Consider the following 24,602-nt stretch of genomic DNA (forward strand, 5'->3'; position numbering starts at 1 on the left):
GTGCTTTGAAGTTTGCTACATTTTTCTAAAAATATCCTTTAAAATTACTTAATATTTTTAATGATTTTAGCTGTTGCAGGCAAGACAATTTTTATCCTTTGAAGTGAAGACTTTCCCATTGAGCAGTAGATTCCTTCTTGTAATACTCTGTCTTTCAGGTGCTCATGAAATCATGCTGGCTTGGAGCTTAACACTGTTCCAAGAGAAAAATGTTTAATTCTGTATTGATGTGAACTAAGTCACTTGTGTGACTATTTACTTGACTATGATCTACTTGTTTGTTTGTGGCATGATGAAAATGTGTTGAATTTTTTTGTGTTCCTAAGAAATTCGAGTTCTATCAGACAGAAATTATAAGTAGCTTTAGATGAGATATGTAGACATGGGCAAGTTATGCAGTAATCATTACTGGGTAACTATATTTAGGGCCTTTGCTATAGTTGTACTGATGGTATGAAGGAGTACGTGATAGCTTCCTAATTGTCAAATTTGCTGTTTTATCTTTCAGAGCTGTTGAGTCCCAGAGTGAGGGACAGTGCACCCCAGTGGACTCCCTGTGGCGACGTTACAGTGAATTTGAGTTGTTGAGGAATTATTTGTCAGTTACCTATCCACATATTGTTGTTCCACCTTTGCCAGAAAAACGGGTAAGGAAGCTGAGGCTGCAGCTTGCTTTGTATTGTTTGTTATTTATTTACTATTAACACTTCTCTGTTTAAATAGGCGGACTTTGTTTGGCATAAGCTAGCAGCAGATAATATGGATCCAGATTTTGTGGAAAGAAGAAGAATCGGTTTGGAAAACTTCTTGTTACGTGTGGCTTCACATCCTGTCCTTTGCCAAGACAAAATATTTTATTCGTTTTTAACGCAGGTAAAGTGATGCGCTTCCTAAATACGTTCTTTAGTGATTATTTATTTAAGATAATGTACTTTTGCTCTTCTTCCCTCCTGTTGACCCATAGCTGCTTCTGTGTCTAGAAGAAGGATAAACAATGTGAATAAAATTGAGGTGGAAAAAGGCTTGTCCGTCTAAAAGCTTCTTAATAGCCCACTGCAGTTGTACAATTGGCCTTCTAATGTACCTTATGACTTTTTTCCAGTTTAGTTTTAAGGCTCCTAAGAGACAATTTCCACCTCTTTGGAGCAGCATATTGGGAAATTAACGTGTGTTGGTTGGGAAAGCTTCCCTAAGACTAAAGCTGAAATAGTTAGCATGCTATACAACTGGCTGCAGAGACAGCACTGGCTTCCAATTCACTTTTTGGATAGCCGTGGTTTCTTTAGCTTTGCGGGTTGAATCATGATCCGTTCATATGTGTTGTGGTCCAAAACCAATACAGTATGTTATCAGAAAAGTTGTGATCCAGTTGTCAGCTAAAGCACTGCATTCTGCAGTTTTCGACTTTAGGAAATGTTAGATATTCTTTTTTTCTGTGCTTTGAGAGGTTCCCAAATAGGAGACTGAGTAGATGTGTTTGCCGCAGCACAGTAGAGTGTGTAGATGAACCAGTGTATGGGAACTGAAAACAGTGGACAACCAACCACTACACCAGCGAGATGACTGCATGAGCACCGTAACCAGTTGCCACCTGTATGTTCCCTGCCTCAAGCTGCAAAGGTCCCTGGAGCTGCTGATAATCTAACAGGCAATAGATTGTAAACACCCTTCTTTCTAAAGAGCTGAGCTTCTTCAGACAAAGCTGTGTGGCTCCTGCCCCCGGTTGATATACTGAGGTAATTGAGTAGTGAAGAGGAGAGAGTTTTTTGGGGGAGGTTAGTATGTAAGCACAACATAATGACATGTTATTCTTAGCCCAGATTCTTGAAAAGACATGGGGAGGGTAGCTGAGGCAGAACCCAGACTTACTGGAGAAGCTTTTCTGATACAGGGACTTGCAAAAGTGGTGGCACTCTTAAATCACTCTAACTGAATGTTCTTTTCATGTATTTTTAGGAAGGTGGGTGGAAAGAAATGGTGAATGAGACTGGATTTCAGTTGAAGGTAATTACCATAATTGTTTGTCTTATGACTGCTGTGACACAGAAATACTCCAGCAAACACATTTTAAGTTATTTATGAAAGGCTGTTGCTGTAGAATGAGTTAAAGGCATTGCTTTATGTGTACTTTTATGACTACAAAAAACAGTGGTGTTCTTAGTATGTAATAGGTAAGACTTCAGTTGTTCTCTATCAGGCTTGTTATGCACCTATGTTTGATGTAGGCTTGTTAATATGTGTCCGTGTTCGATGCTCAACCTTGTAATTCTGCTAGTAATGTAGAATTATGATCCTTATAAGCTTTAAAACTGATGAACTTGAGCCCATAGCGGTGCTTTTGTATGTTGTCAGTTTAGTTTAGCATCATTTTAAAGATGGGTTTCAAATATAGCCAAGTAAGAGGTGCAAGGTATCAGGAAAAAAAACAAAAGGCAGGCAAAGGGGTCTGAATTGTAGGACTTCTCTACAATGACAAATTGTTGAAAGGAACTAAGGCAGATGGATTTGGTGCCCCTTAACTAACAGAATGTGTCTTGAAGTAGTTCTATCCTCATGACACCAGTGAGTTTGTGGCTGTGTAAACTGGTGGAAGACTTGTAGGAATAAATGATCAAAGGTTGTGTATCTGTACAGGACAAAAATCTGTGAGAAACTGATAGATTGCTGGGCTGTGCCTGGAAAAGTTACTATTTGGAGACAAATACTGAGCTTTTATTTCATTGTAATGTGATCAACTCTCATTGAAATCACAACTGGAAACTTGGTGGATTATGGAGAATAATGAGAGTAGTGAGAGCTAAAGAAAATCACTGGTGTTCTTATTCTCACTGTCCAAGGGACTTTGATTCTGACACAATGTTAATAGCTTAAGTTGACAATCATTCTCTTCCATCATGGTAGGGCTTGCATATTGCTAGTATTCATAATGCAAAAACAATAAAGCTCTCAAGCTGTGTTTTCCTAGTCAACACATCTTTATTTCAGTTTACACTCATAGGAGTTCAGACGGTTTGTACTGTCAGGATATGTTCAGGAGTGCACACAGTGGTGTGTGTATGAAAGAAAACTCATAACAGAATACTGCGAATATTTGCCTGACTGAAATCACGGTGTAGATTAAATGAGAGATGAGTAAGTCCTGTTTTCCTTCTAGACTTGACTGTGTATATAGTTTCCCTCTTACAGTCCTGTTTCCTTAAGAAAGAAAAATAAATTTTTTTGCAAAAGCCTGGGGAAAAGTATCTTTCCTTTATTCAACACCTGAAGTATAAACCCCTCAAGATTGGAGGTTATTTAGCACTGCACTAGAGGACAAACCTCTATTCACTACATGTCTTAGACTAGAATCAGACCACTGGTTTACATGCTGCTGCTGTCTCTGCTGCTGATGCATTAAAGCAGGATGTGTCTTGTCCCAGAGGGTTTAAACCAGGCCAACTAAACTTTAAATTAGGCATTAATGCCGTGTAGCATGTTATAGTTGAATGTTGATATTGGAGATTGTTTACTCTGCCAACTGTATCGTTAAATCATGCCTTTCCTCCCTCCCACCCCCAGCATTTAATTTTGTTCTTTAAGGGATTTGTCACTTGGGATTTTAACCCTTCCTCTAGGAAGGAGAAAATTCCCCTCTCTTGTTTACTTAAATGATTATAGGATCGTAGTAGGAATTAACTGTCTGAAAACTCCTTGACTGTACCTCATTTGATAGGGAGTTGATCTCTAAAATGCTTGTGCATATTAGTCTTAAGTTTAAGACTAGACAGACATTTTTCTAACAGTGTAACTCTGTGTGGTGCAAATGCTCAAAAGTGATGTGCGGGGGTTACTGTGCTGTTAGTGGCAAGAAGGAAATAACCCTACATAGATGGTTGAGCATTGGCAGGATTTTTGGTTCCTGACTGGCAGTGCTTGTATATTTACTGAACTCCTTCAAAGCACTACATGTGTCTGTAACAAAAGGCAAAAACTTGCCCTGTAACTGTAACGTAGGAAGTGATCCTTTTCAAGTGTAAACCTGCTGAATGTGCATACTGTCCAAACAAATTCTTTGGTGCTTGCTGTTTGAACATAAATTAGTGAAATGGCTACTTAGAGGGAAGGGCTCTGATTTAATGTCAGTGTATCTATGTGGTGTTTGCATCGTTAGATTTCAGGTCATTCAGACTACCAATGTGTACTCCTCACACATTCTGTAATTGGCTTGTGTAATGACTCGTGGGGATAGAGCAGTGGAGGTCTAGGGCTATACAAGCCCATGGAGCACTCTGAATAAACATAAAACTTAGGCTGGGACTTGGAGTTACTGCAGTGTTTAGTGTTCCTTGTGCTATATTGGACATGCTTCCTCATGCTGCCTTTGTCTTCCCTTTGCAAGATATTCTTGGAGAAGCGCCTCATGTAGCGGTAACAATGAACCTGTTTTCTTCCAATATCAGTCAGTCTTAGTCTTGCAGGTTTCATTCACTTACCTTTTGGCTTGTGGACTATGTTTTATATCGGTGGTTCAGTGATTGGAAGGAGGACAGCTAAAATTATCAAGATTTCCATCAGTACCTCTCATCCTAGTTGCAAGAAACAAACTGCTTTTCCCTCAACTTGGATGTTTTCCTAAGTGTCATCCAGGTATGGAGGTAGTTTTGGGTAAAAGGAACGTGCAGTGATATTAAAATACGCGTATCTTCTGCTCAGCCCCAGTGCAGTGGGAGGTCGAACAGTCTCAAACCATGTCTCTCTCATCTGTAGAAGTTATTGAAAGGGCCCTAAAGGAAGTACTCCATTCTTGGTTTGGGAAAACGCAGTGTTCCCTTCACTGTCAAATTCAAAATAGCTCTTTAGGCTCCAAGCTGGCTGTAACAGTGCACAAAATATTCCCGTGTCATATACCAGCACTAACAAATGCTGCTGAAGTACCTTCCTTCTAGCAGTTGTGGCGCAGTCCATTAGCTAAAGAGTACAATATAGGGAATCTGTGCACCTCACAAGATGTGTTCATTCATCATTCTTTCACTGAAAAGTTGGATGTTTTGATCAAAAGTAAACTTCAGCCATTTTTCTCAAGTTGGAGTTTTCATGCAGTATAGATGAGCCCTGAGTTGTATGTAAAATGCCATCTAGGAAAGTTGTGGTCATGTGGGACTTGTGTAGATGGGGCTGGGAGATCTCATCTGTGTTGGTGTCTTACTAAGAGTAAATACCTGTTGCACAGTTTAATGTTCAATTACACTAAAAAAAAACCCCACAAACTCCTTAGAGAGATTCCATACTGCTGTTGCAGTCATTGGTAAACCAACATCTGAAAAAGTAAAGTAGCCAGTTACCTTTTAAATTAGGTATTGAAGTTTATTCTGTAGAGATCTATATGTGCTATGATACAGAAAATAATATTGTATTAAAAATAACTGTATTCTGATATACAAATTACATATTTTCTGTAAAGCAAGTCATAAAATAAGAGAACACCATATATAAGATTTTGATTTCACTGGGGAACTGTTCCTAGTAATAAAGACCATATAGAAGTCACTCTACCACTGGTTTTATTTGGTTTGAAAAATCTAAAATAGTTTGTCCATATGGTCTTATGTTACCTAATTGCTTCATCTAAAAAGAATGTAGGGCTGTGTATCTTAACTCCATGATTTGTGTAATATTTTAAGAAGGGACTATTTTTGTGGGGTTTGGATTATACCATCTTAATTTTAGTGGATACGGTTTGCATCCTAGTTTACAAAAATAGCTTAGTTTTTTGACTTCTTAATAAAAAAATCTGAAGTGCAGGGCAGCCAGTGTCAACTTGTTCAATGTTTGAAGATTTAAATATGCCAGGAAGGCAGGGTTTTTTTCTAATGGTGCTGCCAGAAGGATGAGATTTTTTTTTGTCACTGAAATTTAATTGCATTAAATTAACAAAGTTTTTTTTCCCCTTTTTTCAGGCAGATTCCAGATTAAAAGCTCTTAATGCAACATTCAGAGTGAAAAACCCAGACAAGTAAGATTCCACATCCTTCTTCCCTCCCTTTCCCTTTTTCAGTTACTACTGTAACTTCTTCAGACAACAGAATATTCTATCTTCTTAGAATAATTTCAGGAAACAAAAATTATCTTTCTGTGCTTCAGATCTTAACAGAGGTCCAGTAAAGAGTTAGTGTGGAAAGGTTTAATAAATCCTCTTTCTAGGAGCAAGAAACATTCAGAAAAATGCCATCACTTTGTGCAAAATGAATCTTTCGTTTTAGCTAAATTAAAAGGAAGGGACAAAAAAAAACACACCAAAAAACAAAACAAAAAACCAAACAAACAAACAAACAAAAAACAAACCCAGAAAACCAACAGACCCAGAAAAAGAACCTCTTACTATTTGTTTGCAAAGAAATCTTTCCAAGTGTGAACGGAATACAGATTGATAGTAGGTCTTTCCAAAAATCTGCTAGTGTACAATTCTGGATGCATGCACCCTGTGTTGCAGTTCATAGTTCTCTTCAAGCTGCCAATTTTCACAGATGCTTTTGGAAGTCTGGAGGTCAGTTCGGCTCTGCTGCAGTTCAGGAAGCTCTGGGACAGGCACTAGAGCAATCTGCTGGATCAAAAAATCTGGTCAGAAGTGTAAGGGTGTGTGGCAGGAGGTTCATCACACCCTGGGTGATGTGAGGAGGGTAAAATGAGAGTTTCTACTTCTGCAGTAGTTAAACATTATTAGCGTGCAGCAATAGGGTGAAGAGGTGTTGCTGTTTGCCATCAATAAGCAATAGAAACCCGAGCAAAGTGCCCTTCTGGGTTCATCTGCTGTCCCATAGTGGCGATAGGAGATGCCATTTAGGGAGAGTCCCTGTGTGTGACTGCTTTCTGTTGTCTGTTCCCTTTGTACTTCCCTAGTGTCCATGGGTATTGTATTAAGGACGTTAGAGGGCACATGCCTTTCTAAACCTCTTTAGAGACTTATCTGTGAATTGATCCAGTCCCTCCTTTTCTGTTGTGTTTGCGTTTGCAGCCTTCTGTGACAGCAAGGAAGCTTTTAGCTAGGGTTTAATATAAAAGGTAACATTCACAAATGCGATCAGAAGACAGCAGTTGTCTCAGTAGCTACAGGTGAAACTGGCCCCTTGTTTGAATGCTTCATTCTCCATCATCTTCATCTGTGGCTAGTAGAGGTCAGTTTTTCCACTTTCATGGCAGAGAAGCATCTGCCTATAGGCATAGATTGGTAAGACTAGTTAAGACTGAGATGAGTTATATACTGTTATCTTCCCAGGTAACAATGTTTCAGAAAGCAAAGCTGTTGTGAGAAGTGGCTTGATAAAAAGCAAGAAAAGAGTTAATACAAGAAAAACATGAGGAAGGGCTTGTAACAAAAACAGTCCCTGAGTATCTCTCAATAGAGACTTAAGAGATGTGGCATGTAACTTTCTATTGTAGTCTGCCAGCTACATGGCTCCCAAATTGAATTTATGGATACAAGTTGTGTAATAAATAACTGATGAACATAACTTGTGGGTTTGTTTTGTTTTTTGTTTTTAATTTGGGAAGAGCATTTTAGTGTAGTGTATGTGGCTCTAACAGGAGGAATAGTGCTTTGCTCTGCATAGCACACTTAGGTTGAGCTGCCTGGAATCTGATACCTTGCCCCTCAGTGTTACCTTTGGTGTTTGTGTGACTAGGTGGTAAAGTGGGTTCAGCAAGCTCGCTTGCTGAAACAAAAGATCTGGCTACTGTGTGGAGCGTAGGCTTTCAGGTTTCTGGGCCAGGAAGGGTTCAGGTGAAGAATAGCTGCAGCTCCCAGTGCAGATTGCCTCGTGGAGCTGCACCCTTCAGCTTAGAGCAACGTGAGGAGCTTTGAACAGCTGAAACAATGCTGCTCTAGGAGTTCAGTGGAAACTAAACCTCCTCCTGTGGGAAGCAATTAATATCTTTAATGATGGTATTATATGGTGATAAAAGTCTGGTATTCTGGTGCTCGGAGGTAAATTTGTATCTACTGTAAAGCTTTCTAATTTGGCCTCATGGCACCTGTCCTCTTGTTCTCTTTCTGTGCTTTAATCAAAACAGTAGCTTTCTTATTGGTGAAAGGTTTCTTTAGAAAACACTAAATCCTGTCCTAAGGCAGAATTAAAAAAAAAAAAAAAAAAAAAAAGTAACTCTCTTTTTGTCTGGTTAGTTGAACAAGTGGCTTGTTCTTTAGTGAACAGTTCTCTCCTTGTAATATCTTACTTCACAAAACAGGAAAATGGTACTGCCCTCCCTGATGTAGGAAGGAGTACTGCTGAGTCCAATGCACAAAGTAAATAACTTGTATTGAAATGCTGTCTACTATAAATGAAATTTTCTTCTTTGCCATTACTATAAAAGATATTTTTGAGAAGAAACCTGATGATGATCCTACAGAAATGTCACCTGATCTGTTCCTCATTTGTGTCTGAAGTTCTACTTAATAGCTTAATTAAATACCTGGATTGTTGGTAATGTTGCAGAACCAGTAAGACCAAGTGAAAAGCACTAGTTAAAAAAAGTCTCAGTTACTAAGTGCCAAAACTATGTCTTGTTTCACACTTCTGCTGTTATGATGCATTGGAAAATAAACAAGCTTTTGTGTGCCTCACCAAACTCAGTTTGAAAATTACTTTATAATTCTATAATTTTTTTACATGAGCAATGAATAGGATTTAAGCAAGTACTTGAGAAATAAACCTTTGATCTGCAACACCACCAGTCTCTTAAAAACAGTTTTTCCTGAAAAATTGTATTTGTAAAATTTTCAACCTTCACAGAAGATTGGACAAAAAATAGCATCACTTTGATTTATGCTTTTCTGAGACAATAAAAAGAAGACAGCTTGGTTCTGAAGTAGTAATTTATTACTATTACTATTATTATTATTACTTTATTTTTTAATGGAGGAGGAATTGGCATGGGGAGAAGATGTATTGCTGCTGGAGTCCAGGATACTGAAAGTCCTCTTAGGTTTCTGACTCTTGCCTTCAGGGAGTACAGCATTCCTTAAAAGCTTTCTTGTCAGAAAACAGGATAAATAAAACTTTTCATTATAAATTTCTGGAGTGGAAAGAGGAGTCTTCCTGAGCTGAAGGCATGCTTTTTAATCTTTTGTTTTTAGTTCAATTATTTCAAATATCTTCACTGTACGTGTCTGCAGCTGCCCGACATGCAGCCCTGGTGCATATTTTATAAAGTGTAAACTGGAAAGATTGCTCTTGAAACCCCACTGTGCAGATCAATGACTATATTTATTTTTCCCATACAGTTTCTCTGCTGGCTTTTAAATCTTTTTATGTACTTTAACCCTGTGTGTGTCATAATCTTATAAAAGATGCTCCTTGGAGATGAAAAATATTAGAAATTGTAGTAAAGCTTCAACTTCCTGAATGTAAGGAGGAGAATTTTTTAGGGGAAGACTTCCTGGCGGGGGAAGAAGAGGTGTTCAATGAAAAACCCTGGAATTCCATACTTGGTCACCCAAAACAAGTGACCTGACTCATGTCAGTAAGACCTCTTGGGTACAAACTATTCTGAAATACAAAGCTTGACTGTGTGCCTGTGGTGAGGGGAGGAATGAAGTTTTTTTTATGGTTGAAAATTGAGATTATCTGGAAGGGTAATCTTTGTCTCCCATTCCTTAATTCTAGTTGTGTTCTTTCATCTTATTTATGTATTTTCAGATCATTGTTTAGTAATTTAGGTAAAGCTCTTTGTGGCTTCCCATCTGGATGAAATATACTTTTGTCTACCAAAGTACTTCAGGAGTTAGACTTGCATGTAGCAGGGAGGGTTTACATATACAGAACTGGCTGTTGCTCTGACTTAATTCATTATGTGTCACTAGCAAATCTGTGGCAGCTGCCTCTGCTTCATGATTAGGATGAGATAAATGTATGAACTTAAACTACCAGCAAGGCTTAACTGGGGTGGCTGATAAAATGCTGCTTTCCTTCAGTAGTGCAGGCCAGCAGTGCACACATGGTCACCGTGGGCTACCTGACTTGTATTTCACTAAGCTGTAGTGACTTGATGGCTTTTAGCCGATGGCTTTTAGCCGTGCGTGACTCCTGTGTACAGGTAACAGTAGGGTTTCATATGTAACTAGTAACAGTTGCCATACAGCTTAGCTTTAGAGGAATTGTGGTATTTGTGAATGCTCTCTTGAACTTCTGAAAGGCTATATTTAAAACTGGCTAGATGGCAGCTTGAAAGTAAAGCATCTTTGTCAGGTTGGCAATGTGAACACATTTTTATTACAAAGTATGTATGCTTCAGCAGATTTTGCCTTTGTACTTATTTGAGGCTTTCCTACTCACTCGTGCTTGCTTTTACAAATCCCATTTTTTAAAAAACTGAACACTATGTAGTAATTTCAGTTAACTACTTACATTTCATAAAAATTTCTCTCTTAAATTGTTCTGAACCTTCATCATTTACATAAAAATACAGTAGTTACGCCAGTGTTGGGTTGTTCACTTTAGGGAAATTAAACTCTCCAGTCACTTCTTTAGGCGTCTTCAGCTAATTCCACCTCAACATAATCCAGGCTCCGTCTCACTGGCTGTAGTGTTGTGGCTCTATCTTGTGTTCTGTGAAAGCTTGCTTTTATGATGGCTAATGATGTACTATCTGTTTCCTACTCCCAGGAGATTTACGGAGCTAAAACACTATAGCGATGAACTGCAGTCTGTCATATCACACCTTCTGCGAGTCAGAGCTGTAAGTATTTCCCATGTGTGTCGTGACAAATAATATAATTTATTTCTAAGGCAGTATTTCTTGTTTAGTCATGAGAACTGGTATATGTGCTCTAGAATAAGGACAGTTTTGCCCAGAAGTGTGTGGATCTGGAGCGTGAGACAGGAGATGGCAAGGGGAGGTTGCTGACTTAGTACAGATTTGGAGGGAAGAGAGTTCCAAATGTGATAGTTGAGTTTGACAGTCATTGGAGGAGCAAACACATGCATGTTGCTAATCTGCCCTCTCCCCTGATGGTCACGTATCAGAGGGAGGTGCTTTAAAGAGGTGCTTTAAAGAGGTGCTTTAAAGAGAATTGAGATGTCTGCTGCTCTCTATTCAGCAGACTACTTGCTTTTGCTGGGTGTCTGGGCTGGAAAGGGCCCCAAAACACAGTTTTCTGATCAGACATATAATACTTTGTTTTCCTAGAGCTTGTAGTATGAATCATGTATGCTTCCCAGCACCCTTTCTTTTTTTGGCTTGTTCTTCAATCTATAATGAGTAATGTTCTTTCTAATGATGAGAACAATTGTGTCATGCATTAAGATACTCTATGGATTGAGAATGGAAGATCAGAAAGGAAATGGGAAATTGCAATTCCAATAGTAAGGAGCATGATACTACTTTTTAGTATATTCAACAAGGATTTAATTTTTGATGGGAACTGTGCGACAGAGAGGACGATAATGAATTGCCCTGTTGAGCTGAGGTTCTTGAGAGGATTTATCGCTGGTGTTCTACTGACACTGCCTTTTTCTCAGGGCTGAGTGTGCCTGAGATCTGCTGGAGAATTTGCTTATGTTTCCTTTTTACTGCTTTGACAGACCAATAACAGTAACTCTTACCGAACTTCAATGTCATTTATTGGTACATCACAATTACAAGGGCATTATCTGGGTTACAAGTCACACTTCAGTTTATGCGTGGTCTTTTCTTCCGATACTGTTGCCAGCGTCGTAGTGCTGGCTGCAGCAGGTACTGACTTTCCAAACAGCTGAAATGACATACCTAGCTAGAGCAGTAAGTTCTGCAATGGATAGCTCATTTCCCTTCCTTGGTTTCATGAGCTGGATGGAAAAATCAACTCACTCGTCAGAATCTTACTGAAGTTTTCCCTACAGTCCTGGTGACAGGATGGACTTTTGTCTGGCCATGTTTATGTTAAATAATCAAGTGTATATGTAAATTTGGCAGCATTATTTGGATAAAGTAGGCTATGCCTTGCATCTCGTTATCAAAAACTGAAGGTAACTTGATTATTTGTGTACTCCATAGGCATATCCTATACACAAGTGCTTCCAAAGAAATACTTGTAACGTTACTTTTCAATATAGCCTTGATGCTGACTTCAGTCTTCAAAGATTTAATGCTGTTGATTTTTCCTTCAGCAGTGGCTTAGATTAGATTTAGGCCTAATCTTGTTTACCTGTGTAAAAACATGAAGGCTTTAGCTCGAAGTCTGTATTTGTGTTTTCACAAAGAAATTGCACTTAATATTGATGTCCAAAACCTGACTCTAAAATGTTTTAGAGGGTAGCAGACCGGCTATATGGTGTCTATAAAGTCCATGGCAACTATGGAAGAGTATTCAGGTAAGAGTTCATACAGTTTTTAAATATATCTACATAGTCAGAGAGATGTGGAGAGAGAATGTGTTGATTATTTTGTTATGCTTTTGAAAAGTATATCTGAAACATTTCAGTGTCTGCATTGAAAAACTCTGTATTGCAGTACTAATGAGATTTCTGTGCTGGATATAGCAATCTCTGGATCTGCTGAGTTTAGTCTCTAGTGGAAGACTTCAGCTTTTCGTTTTGTATTCCAGACCTTTCTGGCTTTTGTTTGTTGCATTGGCATTCTGTTTCTTCAGGAAGTAATTTGCTACCCATTGTCATGCAGTTGTCTCTGAAAAGCTTCAAGGTCTTTTAAGGGTTAAAAATCAACAGCTATATCCAATTTTAGTACCTTTTTTAAGTGAATTTGCCAATCGTTTTTTGATTTATATGAGTGCATGCTCAAGTTTTCCATCTCACTGGAGAATTAAAGAATCTAAACTTCTGGTTAAGGGAAACCTCCTGCTTCTACACACTGTTCAAGTGCTAAATTTAATTCTCTGGGTTAATGGATTGCAGATGTCTTTCTCATTGGGGGTTTTAAAGTGAAATTAGGTGTAGTTCTGTAATAACACAAAGACAAACAAATGTCAACATCAGCAGAGTGGAATGTTTATGAAAAAGTGAAGGATGGAATAGATGCATTAGACATAAATTATGTGAAATATGAGGGGACCCCCTCCTTTTTTCTTGCAAAAAGAGTTGTGAATGTAATCCTCGTAACAGACATCTCATAAGGTTTCACAAAGCTGAGAACAATTAAAATTGTAGTGTACATGCTTGGATGTTCAGAACAAGTCTCTTGCTATCTTTATTGTAGCTCTGTTTCCTTCTTTATCTAAATGATCTCCCTAATGTGAATAGGTAGTTGCAGTAATGAGATGGTTGTAAATTGATATTTTTTTTAATGAATAGAACTAAACGGCAGTCTACTATGAAAACAGAAAACAGCATATAGCAAATGGTTTCAGGAGCCGTAAAATGCTTGCAAATGTCAAATCCCACCTGTTTTTTTTGAATGAGAGGCTTCTATCTGATGTATTATGAGTCTGGAAAGTTTAGTTTCCTCTTGATGAGCATGTTAGACCAAATTCCGATTTAGAAAGTTCTGGGCCACCCCCCTTACCCCCACTTACTTTAAGTGCTAGGGGGTTTTGGTTTTGTTTTTAGTTTCTTAAATTTAGTTTTAGCTATTTAAACGTGTCTCTTTCTGCTCAAAACCAATCCCAAACTAAGTATATTTGTGAGGATGAATTTAGGTGTTGGGGACAATTGTTTAACAGAGTGCTGTAAATAGCATTGTCAGTGTTGCTCCTTAGAGGAAGAAAACAGTTTGGCCAAGTCTAACTTCGAGGCAGTTTCCATTCAGGTGTCACCTGGAAAGAAACTATATACAGGATGCAGCTTATTAACTTCCTTTACCCTTCATGTGTGATGTTGTTTCTCGTTTGTTTTTTCTACAGTGAGTGGAGTGCAATAGAAAAGGAGATGGGGGATGGGTTGCAGAGTGCTGGCCACCACATGGATGTGTAAGTACTGACTGAATATCTGATAGTTTGATGTAAGCCAGATGTAGAACTCTCCCTCTTTCCTCTCTTTTCCCTCAACCCCAAAGTACATACAAGTAGAGTACAGAGAAAGTTGGGGGGTGCGTTGTTTTTAAGTATACAGTGTTTCTGTGACTTGGATGCCGGCACAATTTTAGCATCAGTGTACTGTATTAAGTAGCTCAAAAGGTCTCAAGAGAACCAGAGGGGTTTCTTTTTTTATTATTATTTTGAAATTGTAGGAGCGTTTGGAATTCTTCCAGGTTTTCTTTTAAGCTACTATGCCAGAAACTGTTGGAATACAACTCTAATGTACTGCAGACCTGATGAGATCCGTTTGGTTCTGATAGCAGCATTCTGTACCATGCAGTTGATGGTACACAGATTTGAACTTAATTATAGAGAGTTAAGAAATTTAATTAATCACCACCAAAACTCCAATAGATTCTTGAAACAAATACTGACTGAATGTAATAAAGTAGAGAATCCTCCCTCTTTGTATCGTTAGTGTCAGTTGGCAGAGTATACGAAGCACAGCCTTCAAAATAAGAGTCTAGCACTTCAGAGTGCTCACAGAAGTGGTATTCTAGGCTCATGCTTTCTGCTTTTCAGATAGTCATATATAGTAAGTGAAACAGTATTTCTCATCACTCTTATTCCTCTTCTGTAGTAGCACAGTACAGATAGGTAACAACTCTAGCAAGAGATGGAACTGTTTGACACTTCTTCATGTAATATTCTTACTGCTGAAGTGTATTGTGTGGAAGTAAAGTTATCAGTTTTAGTTTACAGTGCAGATTTACATATGTGCTGCTGCCTGGTTGTTAATGGTGTTATGCCTTGTCAAGCACAAGGGTTTGAAGAGCCATGCCAAATTCTGCCCTTAGCTTCTTCAGAATAATTCTGGTTTTATCAGATCTTTAAAAATTTCTCTGAATAGTTTATTCACACTTCTGTGTTTTGGCTAATGTGGTTTGCACCCCAAAAAAGCTATAATATATTTTTGGCAGAGGGCTCTGGTGAGAATAAAGAAATGGAGAACGTGTTCTGCTTTCAGAAGAAAATAATTGAAGTAAAGGTGGAATACACTGTTAAGCACCTACTGCAGTATGAAGAAATTGAAGAAATGATGAAAACATGGTATAATATAAAGGAGTTAAGGGGGTACAAGTACGTTTTCAGTAGTTCAGATAAACCACACTAAGATGTCAAATAGACATCTAGTTACCTAGAAATGTGTATCTAACTAAAAGAAGTAGGTATCACTTCTCAGTCAGGAGGCTGAACCCTGCCCACACATTTGAGTTGTTTAATATTTCTGTCTGTAACAGAGTTAGGGTTAAAGATCCAGAGTAACAGCAGTGAGTTTCTGGGTAACTTTAATCACTGTATGAGGTCTGAAGTAGCTTTCATCGTCTGTCATCTCTGCTGCTCTGGCACTCTTGTACAACAATAATCGCTTAGTGACAATCGAGCAAGAAACATCAGCTGTGAGACTCAGGAACTTATTCAGTGATCCATGTGGTCTCCTACCAGTATGGTTTGTATCTATGATCTCTTGAAAGTGTAACTTACCAGTCCAGATACCATTCCCATAACATTAGCCGGGAGTTTATTGCAACAGAAAGCTACTTCAAGAAGGTTGCCTAATAGAAGATAATTAAATTAGTCTTGAAGTTTAATGATTGTATCTACCCCATATGCTGTAGTCTTTACTGGATGTTTATTTAAACTTTTGAGTTGTTACTGGTATCATCTAAAACTTATTAATGTTTGGAGAAGACATCCCAAAACTTCTCTTGGTGTGTGCTATATTAACAGGGTGAGGCTTGCTAAAGTGATAGAAGAGCATGCTGAGAAAGCTTGAGTGAATGGCTGTAATTGTAGCATTTAAAAGATGAAAGAAAAAAAATGCCAGGCCTTTGACTTCTGTCCCTTAAGCTATTAATGAGTGACCCTTTATCTCTGTATTAACTAGACTGTCATTACAGGTGGAACCAGTCTAAACTAAAACAGGGGTTTAGCTGGCAGTTCCCATGAAAAGTGGGAACATGTTAGGTACCTTTAGAACTTAGTGCAGCGTTTCTCCTTAATATTCCCCCTGTTTTGCCTACCTGCTTAGGACAAACCAGTATTTAAACTTCAACTTAGGCAGTCAGAAATACAGCTTGTCTTACTACTCTCTTATCAAATCAAACTTAAGTGTCATTATGAAAACCTTGTCTGTGTAAGGTGGGTTTTTGTTTGGTTTTTTTTTGGAGAGTTGTTCTGCCACAGAGGAGCTCTAGCACTGCTCTAAACTTAGAACTTACTTGAAACTGAAATGTGGCCCATCTGCTGCCCTGAGAAATCTAACCACTACAGTGAAATTATTGCACTTCAGAACTTAAAAGTATAGAGGGTAAGCCACTTATGACCTCTGTGGCTGCAGGATTTTTTCAGAACAAGTATATTTTTCAACACTTTGGTTTTCTTCCTTACTTTGATTCCTAATGTGAATTCTTGTGTTGCCTGTTCTTTTTTCCCTTCTACTTAAACTCATCTGCTGTTGCTGGTCACTTCATGTGTTGTGCTTATTTATAACCAGTAGCCTTCATAGGGCTTTTCTTGGATAAGCCATGTCTTCAATTTCACAGACCATCAAAACTCCTCTTCTTGCTTGCAAACTTAGAAAATTCATGAACAAATGGGGCACATCTATAGCTCTTCCACAGTCTTCCCATTCTTCCAGTTACTCTGCAAGTAGCTACTCCCTCTTTGAAGAGCTTCAGTTGGCATGTCCTGCTGAGCAGGCCTGAGGATGATAACTTTCAGTAGGAGTGTCTCCCTCGGATATCTCCCTTAGATTCCCAGGGGTCTAAGTGACCTTCTTGTTTCTTTTAGAACTTGCAGGAGGGATTTCTTGTTCTCTTCCAAGTCACGTTACCAGTTCCTTTTCAGCTTGAGACTCTGCTGCTTTTTCCATAGAGCCAGTTACTGGAGAGGCACAGGAAGAAAGGGAAAAACTCAGACTGCAAAAACTTTAAAGCCAAGAGGTGCTGTAATTAACATTTGGGTCACATTGTGCTGGTCAGTAGACAGGAATGGACATATGCTCACTTCAGAGAGCCTGCAGCTGTGCAGAGGATTGCCACATACTTGGGAATCCAGACTGGGTTAGCAGAGTAGATGAAGGCATTTGTGATGGGATCTTGTTCATTCCGTTTATCTCCAGTGGCACATGCCTTGTATTGTGAGCTAAGTGGCATCCTACTTCTGTCACTGTGCCAAGTGAGATGTGCAGGTGCCTCTTTGCTGTAGGCCTGCCCCTGCAAATGTGTCCAAGCACAGTCATCTTGGTTAGTGAGAACCTATTAAATACTGTGCAGTAAGCAATGTAAACTAGAAAGAGAAAGTGCTTCTTGCCATTTTTAAGAGACCTCAGCCTAAATGACAAAACGCTTACTGCATACAAGATCTGTGGAGTTGGTCCAAGCCTTTGTACTTCAGATTTCTCCGTAAAAGGAAGGTTTAAACTTCTTGTTGCTCCAATTGATATGCCTGACTTGCACACCAGACAAAGCAAGGAGCTGAAGGACTTAATGTCGTAGTGTTCAGAGCACCGCTGTGAGTTCTCTCATACTCAGGCTGAGTAACGAACAATGAAACCTCTTTGCTTTTCAGAAGGTATGATGTTCACCTTCCTATGCCTTAATGCTTTAAGCTTTGCAGGATTTCTTCTGCATCGTGTCTTTTTTTTTTGCCTTGGTGCTGTCTAATGGCAGTCCTCTGAAGAATAGGAATAGATTGTTTTTCTTTCCTGTAAGAAAAACTGTCTCATCTTCAGCAGGAAGCTTAGGATAGATCTTGTACTTGTCAAAAGGTTCATTGTAGTAACAACCAAAGAAACAGGCCTGCAGGAATGTGTATATTAGCTGATTCAGAGCTTAATTAAAAATAAAGGGAAACACCCTTTTGGGAGCGCCTTTCACTGTTTTACTTTGTGACTGGCATTTCTGTGAAACAGGTGTCCTCCCTTGTTACTGTGTGTGTAGTCCTTAAAGGTTAAATTAAGGAACTTAATATTTAATCGTGGCTGGTTTTCACCAGATATGCAGCTTCTATTGATGACATACTGGAAGAAGAGGAACATTATGCAGATCAGCTGAAAGAGTATCTCTTCTATGCAGAAGCACTACGGTATGTACAAGAAGTGAATAGCATGAAGGGAAGCTGTAGTTCTTTCCTCTAACATTGTCTTGATGTTGAATTTAGTTTGGTATCCTCTTAGAGAAGTGGAAATTTCAATGCTGTGGAATCTCCATGTTCTCACCTCTTATTTTGCTTACTCATATTTGATAGCCATGTGGGTGACAATACAAATTAGAACTGAGCTGGTCGATGGTGACATGACTGAAATGTTAAAATCAGTATATTGTGGAACGTAATGCTGTTTATTTTAAATACTGATTTTTAATTTTATTTTTCCCTTACGTTAGCCTTTACAGAGCAGTCCTTCCTTACAAGCATGGATACAAAAGCAAATTGCTTTATGCTGTAAGATTGCACCTAAAGCTGTTGTGCTCTCCACAGGCTGGCTCTGAACCTCTTGGAAAGTTCCAGTAGTGCTGTAGAGAATGGGGTTGGCGAGTGCGATGGCTGCTGTGCGGGAACCCAGAGCACTAGTAGCCTCTCCTGGGAGACAGATGTGCATCCGTCAGTGGAGTATGGATGTAGCATTGTCAGCCCACACAGGACTGGGACTTACTGCAGGTGGTCAGGGGAAACTCTCCTCTTTCCCAGATGAAAGGCACTGTATGAATCTAGGAGCACACTTTCTTGTTTCACTATTTAAAAAATGTGAGGAATTTTGTGATTGACTGATACATTGCTGCTGTGACAGGTACCATCTCCAGGTACCTTTTGTCACAGTTATGATTTTTCTGTAATGTATTTTGAATAAAACTATTTTACAGTGGTGTCCTTGAGTAGGTGGTAGGGCTTGTATTGCTGAGAGTGTCTTGGAATGAGTCTAAAAAGAGGAGCAGAATGCTGCTGTACTAAGAACTTTCTTTATACTTTACTCCAAACTTGCTTAACTACAACATTTGCAGAGTTATGCAGTCTGTGATAAGGCTGTTGAATTCAAGCTAGATAAATAACTGAACGTGCTGCCTGCCAAAAAAGAAAAAAAGCATGTTGCCATTTGTGAAGTTTAAATGGAGGGAAACATAGCAAATCAAAGTATTATGTGACAGATCTTTCATTACTTACTTTTCAGGGCAGTTTGCAGGAAACACGAACTAATGCAATATGACTTGGAAATGGCTGCACAGGACCTAACATCTAAGAAACAGCAGTGTGAGGAGCTGGCAACAGGAGTGAGTCTTTTTCCACTTTCTTCTCCAAGATGCCTTTTTTTTTTTTTAATTTGTTTTTTATTTGAGCCAAGTTACTTAGAATGACATTTAAATGGTGCTAACATGCTAGCTGCCGCTTATGAGAAGCGGTATCATATGAGCTGTAGGCATCTGAATTTTAAAGTAGCTTGGTCCTCGGTGACACAAGCTGTTTGTACCAAGCTTCTTTTATTGAATACTGAGCAAATGAAAGGTTGCAGGAAATATGACCTGAGCAGAATAACACAAGCACCTCTATCCTAAAGGTCACAATGTTGGGAATTCTGAAAGGCTTCCTCTGCCTATTGAAAGATAGATGTTACTACTATGTGGTGTTAGCCCATTTTATATGGAAGATAATGTTACTTAAGTTACCACTTTCAGATAAAGTGTATGGAATTCTTAATATTGCTGTTGGATCTATTGATGTTCTATACAGAACTACTTTACGACTTTTCTTTCTCATATGGAACACAAGACTTAGTTTCTTTCCTACTTCAGTAGGAAAACTGCTCTGAAGTGTTATTGATATCAGTGGAATGACTCACTTATGGTCCAATCCACAGACCAGCCTTGAAGAGTTTGAACATTAAATTATTTCCTCCCCACTTTGCTTGGTCTAATGTGAACCACCATACCTCCCATAGCTACCTACCAATTAATTAAAATTTCATTCACAAAATGGAAGTTAAAGAGAAAAATCAGCTGAATAATAAGCCCAAATGCTTGTAAAATCACATAATGTCCTATGGCTGTGCTCAGGAATCCCAAACCTAGAACGTCTTTGTTTTTTGTAGACTGTGAGAACATTCTCCCTGAAAGGGATGACCAGCAAGCTCTTTGGGCAGGAAACCCCTGAGCAGAGGGAAGCCAAGATAAAGGTTCTAGAAGAGCAGATACAGGAAGGAGAAGAACAACTTAAGTCTAAAAATCTGGAGGGCAGGTAAACGGGCTTGACTTTTTCAAAGAAAACACAGGATTGTCTTAGCAAAAGTCCTTGACTGGATGCTCTTGAAGGTGTTTGCATTTTATAAGTGTTTTTAATATATTCTTGGTGTTTATGAGCTGTCTATAAAAGCTCCTGTCAGCTGCAAGTTGTGAAATAAAGTACAGTACATGCAGTTAGCTTCTGGTCTGAGTGTACAGCTTATGTAAAACCTGATGACTTTCCCAGTTACTGAGCCCACTCTAATGGCTGACTTGCATGCTTTTATGTTCAGCTAGTAATATGTTTAGCAGGTGGGCTTGTAGGTCTGCAGCTGAATAGCCTGAGACTCAAAAGCTGATTTGCTTCAAATACAGTATTTGGTTTGGTTTATGTGTATAGGTCCTGAACTCATTCTGCAGCTTCTGATATGGGGGGGAACTGAGTCCTTTTTGAAAGAGATGAGTCGTTCTGGCGAGTTGTGTTTGAGCAACTGCTTCTCGGTGCTCTAATGAAATTTTCTTCAGGAATGCAAACATGAAAAATAAGAGCTAACATTCCTAAGGCAATGTGATTGTGTCAGAACAAGTTCATCATATAACACAAGGGGTAAATGTGGTATCTCCTAATGTTAGGCTTAGAGCTGGAGAGATAAGACTAGTTCATGAATAGTTCAAAACAACAAGATGCTCAGTAAATGCAATTTCTTAATCATTTTGGCAGAAGTACTGGCGATGTGCTTTTGTAGCTCTGGAAGCAATTTTCCAGTGAATACTTGCCTTGTATGGTCCAGCACAAATGAAAGCTATGAATTACAGAAAGCTACCTCCATTTTGGTTAAGGAGACCTGAAGACACATCACTAAACCAACAAAATTAATTCCTGAATGAACTGTCCAAGTCAAATTTGCATTATAAATGGTTGTTGTATTTGAGTGTCTCAAATCCTGATAAGTGAGTTTTCATCTTGGAAAGATGAAGATTCTGACTTTGTACGTTTCTTTTTCAATTGTCATGTGTGCTGAAAGTTAGTATAAAGATACTTAGTTACCCCAACAAAATCTGAGGAAAAAAGTATGTTCTGAATTATACCGGTTCTGTGTCAGTGATGCTTACCGGAGGGAAAAAAAAAAACAAAAACAAACAAAAACCAACAACAACAAAAAACAAAACAAAACAAAATAAAAACAACAAACCAACCAAACAACCCAACGCATCCTGTGAAACTGATTCTCTAGTTTAAAAACCTTAAGAAGATGGTGGAGTATTAGGTAGTAGTGCCAATTATAAAATGAGGACACTGGGATGCATAATAATTACAGGACTTGGATTACTGACTGGAAGACAGAGCGCCTTGTCATAATGGCTTCTCTGCTGAGGGTCTCTGAGAGGAAGGAAGATGGGCTGAGGATGGAACATGTGAAAAACTTACTAACAGAATTATTGCTTTTAATTCCAGAGACTTTGTGAAAAGTGCCTGGGCTGACATTGAACGCTTTAAAGAGCAAAAGAATCACGATTTGAAGGAGGCACTTATAAGCTATGCTGTTATGCAGATTAGCATGTGCAAAAAGGTACGTTTAGCTTGTAAAAGGCCAGGCTACTGTATTTGTCATATTAGCAAACTTGCAATAACTAGGAACATTGCAGTCACAGAAGGTTGGAAGTCACTAGCGTAAAACCTCCCACATATTCCATCCTACTCTAACTCAGTGACTTGTTAATGCTGATATATATATATAGATATATATATATATAGATATATATATATATAAAATAGGCAGTGTGGTCCAATTCCAGTGTGGTCTCTGCCTTATTTTTGTGTGAAGTTCTGTGGGACTTTTTTGTAGAGTCTTCTGTGGAAGAAAGTCTGGTAATGAAGTTTTAGAACAAATTATATTTCCACCTACTGATTTTTCACTTTTTTTTAAAGGGAATTCAAGTCTGGACAAATGCAAAGGAATGCTTCAGCAAGATGTGATTATCTGGAAATGAATTCCTCCTCCAAGTGCCAGAGAACGGAAGCACAAATGTATAACACCAATGTTAAGTTGCAACATGACTTACATAAAATCATGAAATAAATGAGTTGAGTGAATAGTTTTTCTTTCTGCTAATTGTAATTGTTAATAAAGGACAAAAAGGACATGTTATTAAATGTTTAGCCCTGACTGCCACTTCTGTGGCACGTTTTATATGTGGTAGCAAATAATTCAGGGGTAAAAGAGTTGCTGAAAACTACGGCTCTGTATTAGGGCAAAGGTATAGGGAAAGTTATCCCAAAAAGTATGAACTGAACTGTTCTGAGACTTGTGAAACGCCATGCTCTGTAATGTGTAGATCATTTCCAGATGCCCTTCTTTTCAGCCATTGCTGTTTAGAATTTTTAATGCTCAAGGGTGCTTTGGTTTTATAATGGGACACACAGTTGTGTTCTTGAGGTCTACACCATAAGAGAACAAAAAATGAAATATTGTAACGCCATGGGTTCTCATTTAAATGCCTTTGCATGTCCACAGAGAAATGTGCTTTTCCAGAGTTCAGGTTAAGCAGTCTTGAGCTCCTGAGATGTTTGAAACTCTCTACAGTAGAGGTGTTGTACAATGGTTTGATACAATATTCTGCATTTACCAGTTCCCACTTGAGTTTTGATATGGGCATTGGTTTCTTATCAAACTTCTTCCTGTAAGTAAAGGAGACTGGTGATCCAGCTGAGCAGCAAAACCAAAGTCAAAGCTGGTAAGAAGCAGGTGGAACTTTTCTTTGGTTGGTTTTTTTTTTTTTTTTTTTTTTTTTTTGGAACCTGTTTACACTAGATGTGAATCTGGCCTGTGGTACCTCTTCTTGTAACTGAAGCAGTTTGGTTCTTAAAGAATAGTTCTTAATGAAGATGCTGAAATAAAAAACCTGGTGCAACTTCTGTAGTACTTAAGAGCAGTGATGTGCAGAATCCACAATGAACCAAGGTGGCTGTCTGGCTCATGTAATGATGTTTCAGTATGTGTGTGTGTGTATGTGTGTATATACACCAGTATAACATGATTTGCAGTTACAGGTACTTGCATTAAATGTTTCCAATTATGAAAAACTCCACTGTCTAATATTTCTCTACATACTTAAAGTTCCTGAAGTCTTGTGGAATTTGTCAGACTTGATTGCTAGTCCTAAAGGAAGCTTTGTAATATTCTGTTGAAAAGTGTATTTAATTATTCTGGATTATAACACTACTCAGATCTTGATTTTTCTCTCTCTCCTTTTTTTTTTTTTTTTTTTTACAAGATACTCCAGTAAGTCCTTAAATGTTCTTTTGATAAATGATCTAAACGTAGTTACTGATATGTCCCATGTTACTTTTGTCTCTGCAGCATTTCTTTTCTATAAAACCATTGTAAAAAATTTGTAGGCCCGGTGTACACTACATCTTAAAACTCTGAAGTAAAATGCTGGTCACTCTGGTAACCTCTGTTGGCTTTTTCAAAGCACATGACAGTGACACTCCTGGCTGAGAGATGATGTTGGGCGGAAAGGTCTCTCCATTTAACATTTACAAGGAGAAGCATTGTTCTGTGCAGAGGTTTCAGTATCCGGTTCTGATACAGGACTCTTACATTCCAAACCAAGAAGTTGCACACTTGATGTATTCGTTAAACCTTCTAAAGGAGTGGTGCCTTAATACAATACCGTGAGGCGCTCAGAGTAGGTATTTTTCATGCACTTTGATTTTTGGTAGATCTTTCTGGTGCCTCTTTCCACATTTCACTTGCTGTACAGCTTATTAAATGTATTAGTATGCCTTTTTCCTTGCTAGTTGTACTAAATTTAAGAAGGGAACAAAACTGTTCTTGTAAGTTTTGTGCCAAATAAGCTAAATAAAATTGCTCTTTGATATTCTTGTTATGTTGTTTTTTGTAAAAATGCTGCTTTCCCAAAATTCTGACAACTACCGGTCAATTTCTTGAAATCGGTTCTTGTCCATCTTAGTTCTCAAATGGCCTCCAAATTTGGGTTTAAAATTTTAGTAGTAAACGGTGCACAACTAGCTGATTTGCCTTTTAAGTGAAGAACATAATGCTGAGGTCAAAACTAGATGCTTGTTACAAGCCAGCTTTGATCCCTGCTTTGTTTTTGCCCAAACAGAACTAGCTGTCTGAATTCCATGCCTGTCTTCATCTAGGTAAGAGAAGGTGCTTTTGAAAAGGGTTTGCATTGTCTGACAGAAACTGGGTGAAAGGTGAGTTAAGGGTAATTTGCAATAACTTTATTTCTTTTACTTCTGCTGTTTCCAGAAAAGCATTGCATGTGGTCTGTGTATTCGTGGATCTTAGCAAACAGTGAAGGTTTGTCCCCTTCCAGCTTTTTAACTTCTTAAGAGGAAATCATCTAGTTAATGGCTGTTTCCGTGTGGTTAG

General features: G+C 38.5%; 1 protein-coding gene across 1 annotated transcript in view; it reads left to right on the plus strand.

Moving 5' to 3' along the window:
• Nucleotides 1-24,079, plus strand: part of SNX4 (sorting nexin 4) — a 35,470-nt gene extending 11,391 nt beyond the window's left edge. Inside the window, 12 exon segments of the mRNA XM_042784160.1 lie at nt 509-647; nt 724-873; nt 1,957-2,004; nt 5,937-5,992; nt 10,638-10,710; nt 12,262-12,323; nt 13,808-13,873; nt 17,981-18,070; nt 19,152-19,251; nt 20,067-20,212; nt 21,653-21,767; nt 22,127-24,079. Of these exon segments, the coding sequence (XP_042640094.1) occupies nt 509-647; nt 724-873; nt 1,957-2,004; nt 5,937-5,992; nt 10,638-10,710; nt 12,262-12,323; nt 13,808-13,873; nt 17,981-18,070; nt 19,152-19,251; nt 20,067-20,212; nt 21,653-21,767; nt 22,127-22,174 (1,093 nt within the window). The 3' untranslated portion in view covers nt 22,175-24,079.
• The last annotated feature ends 523 nt before the right edge of the window (nt 24,080-24,602 follow it).

The sequence above is a fragment of the Tyto alba genome, unplaced genomic scaffold (genome assembly GCF_018691265.1).
Source record: "Tyto alba isolate M040663 unplaced genomic scaffold, T.alba_DEE_v4.0 Super-Scaffold_7, whole genome shotgun sequence".
Lineage (NCBI taxonomy): Eukaryota > Metazoa > Chordata > Aves > Strigiformes > Tytonidae > Tyto > Tyto alba.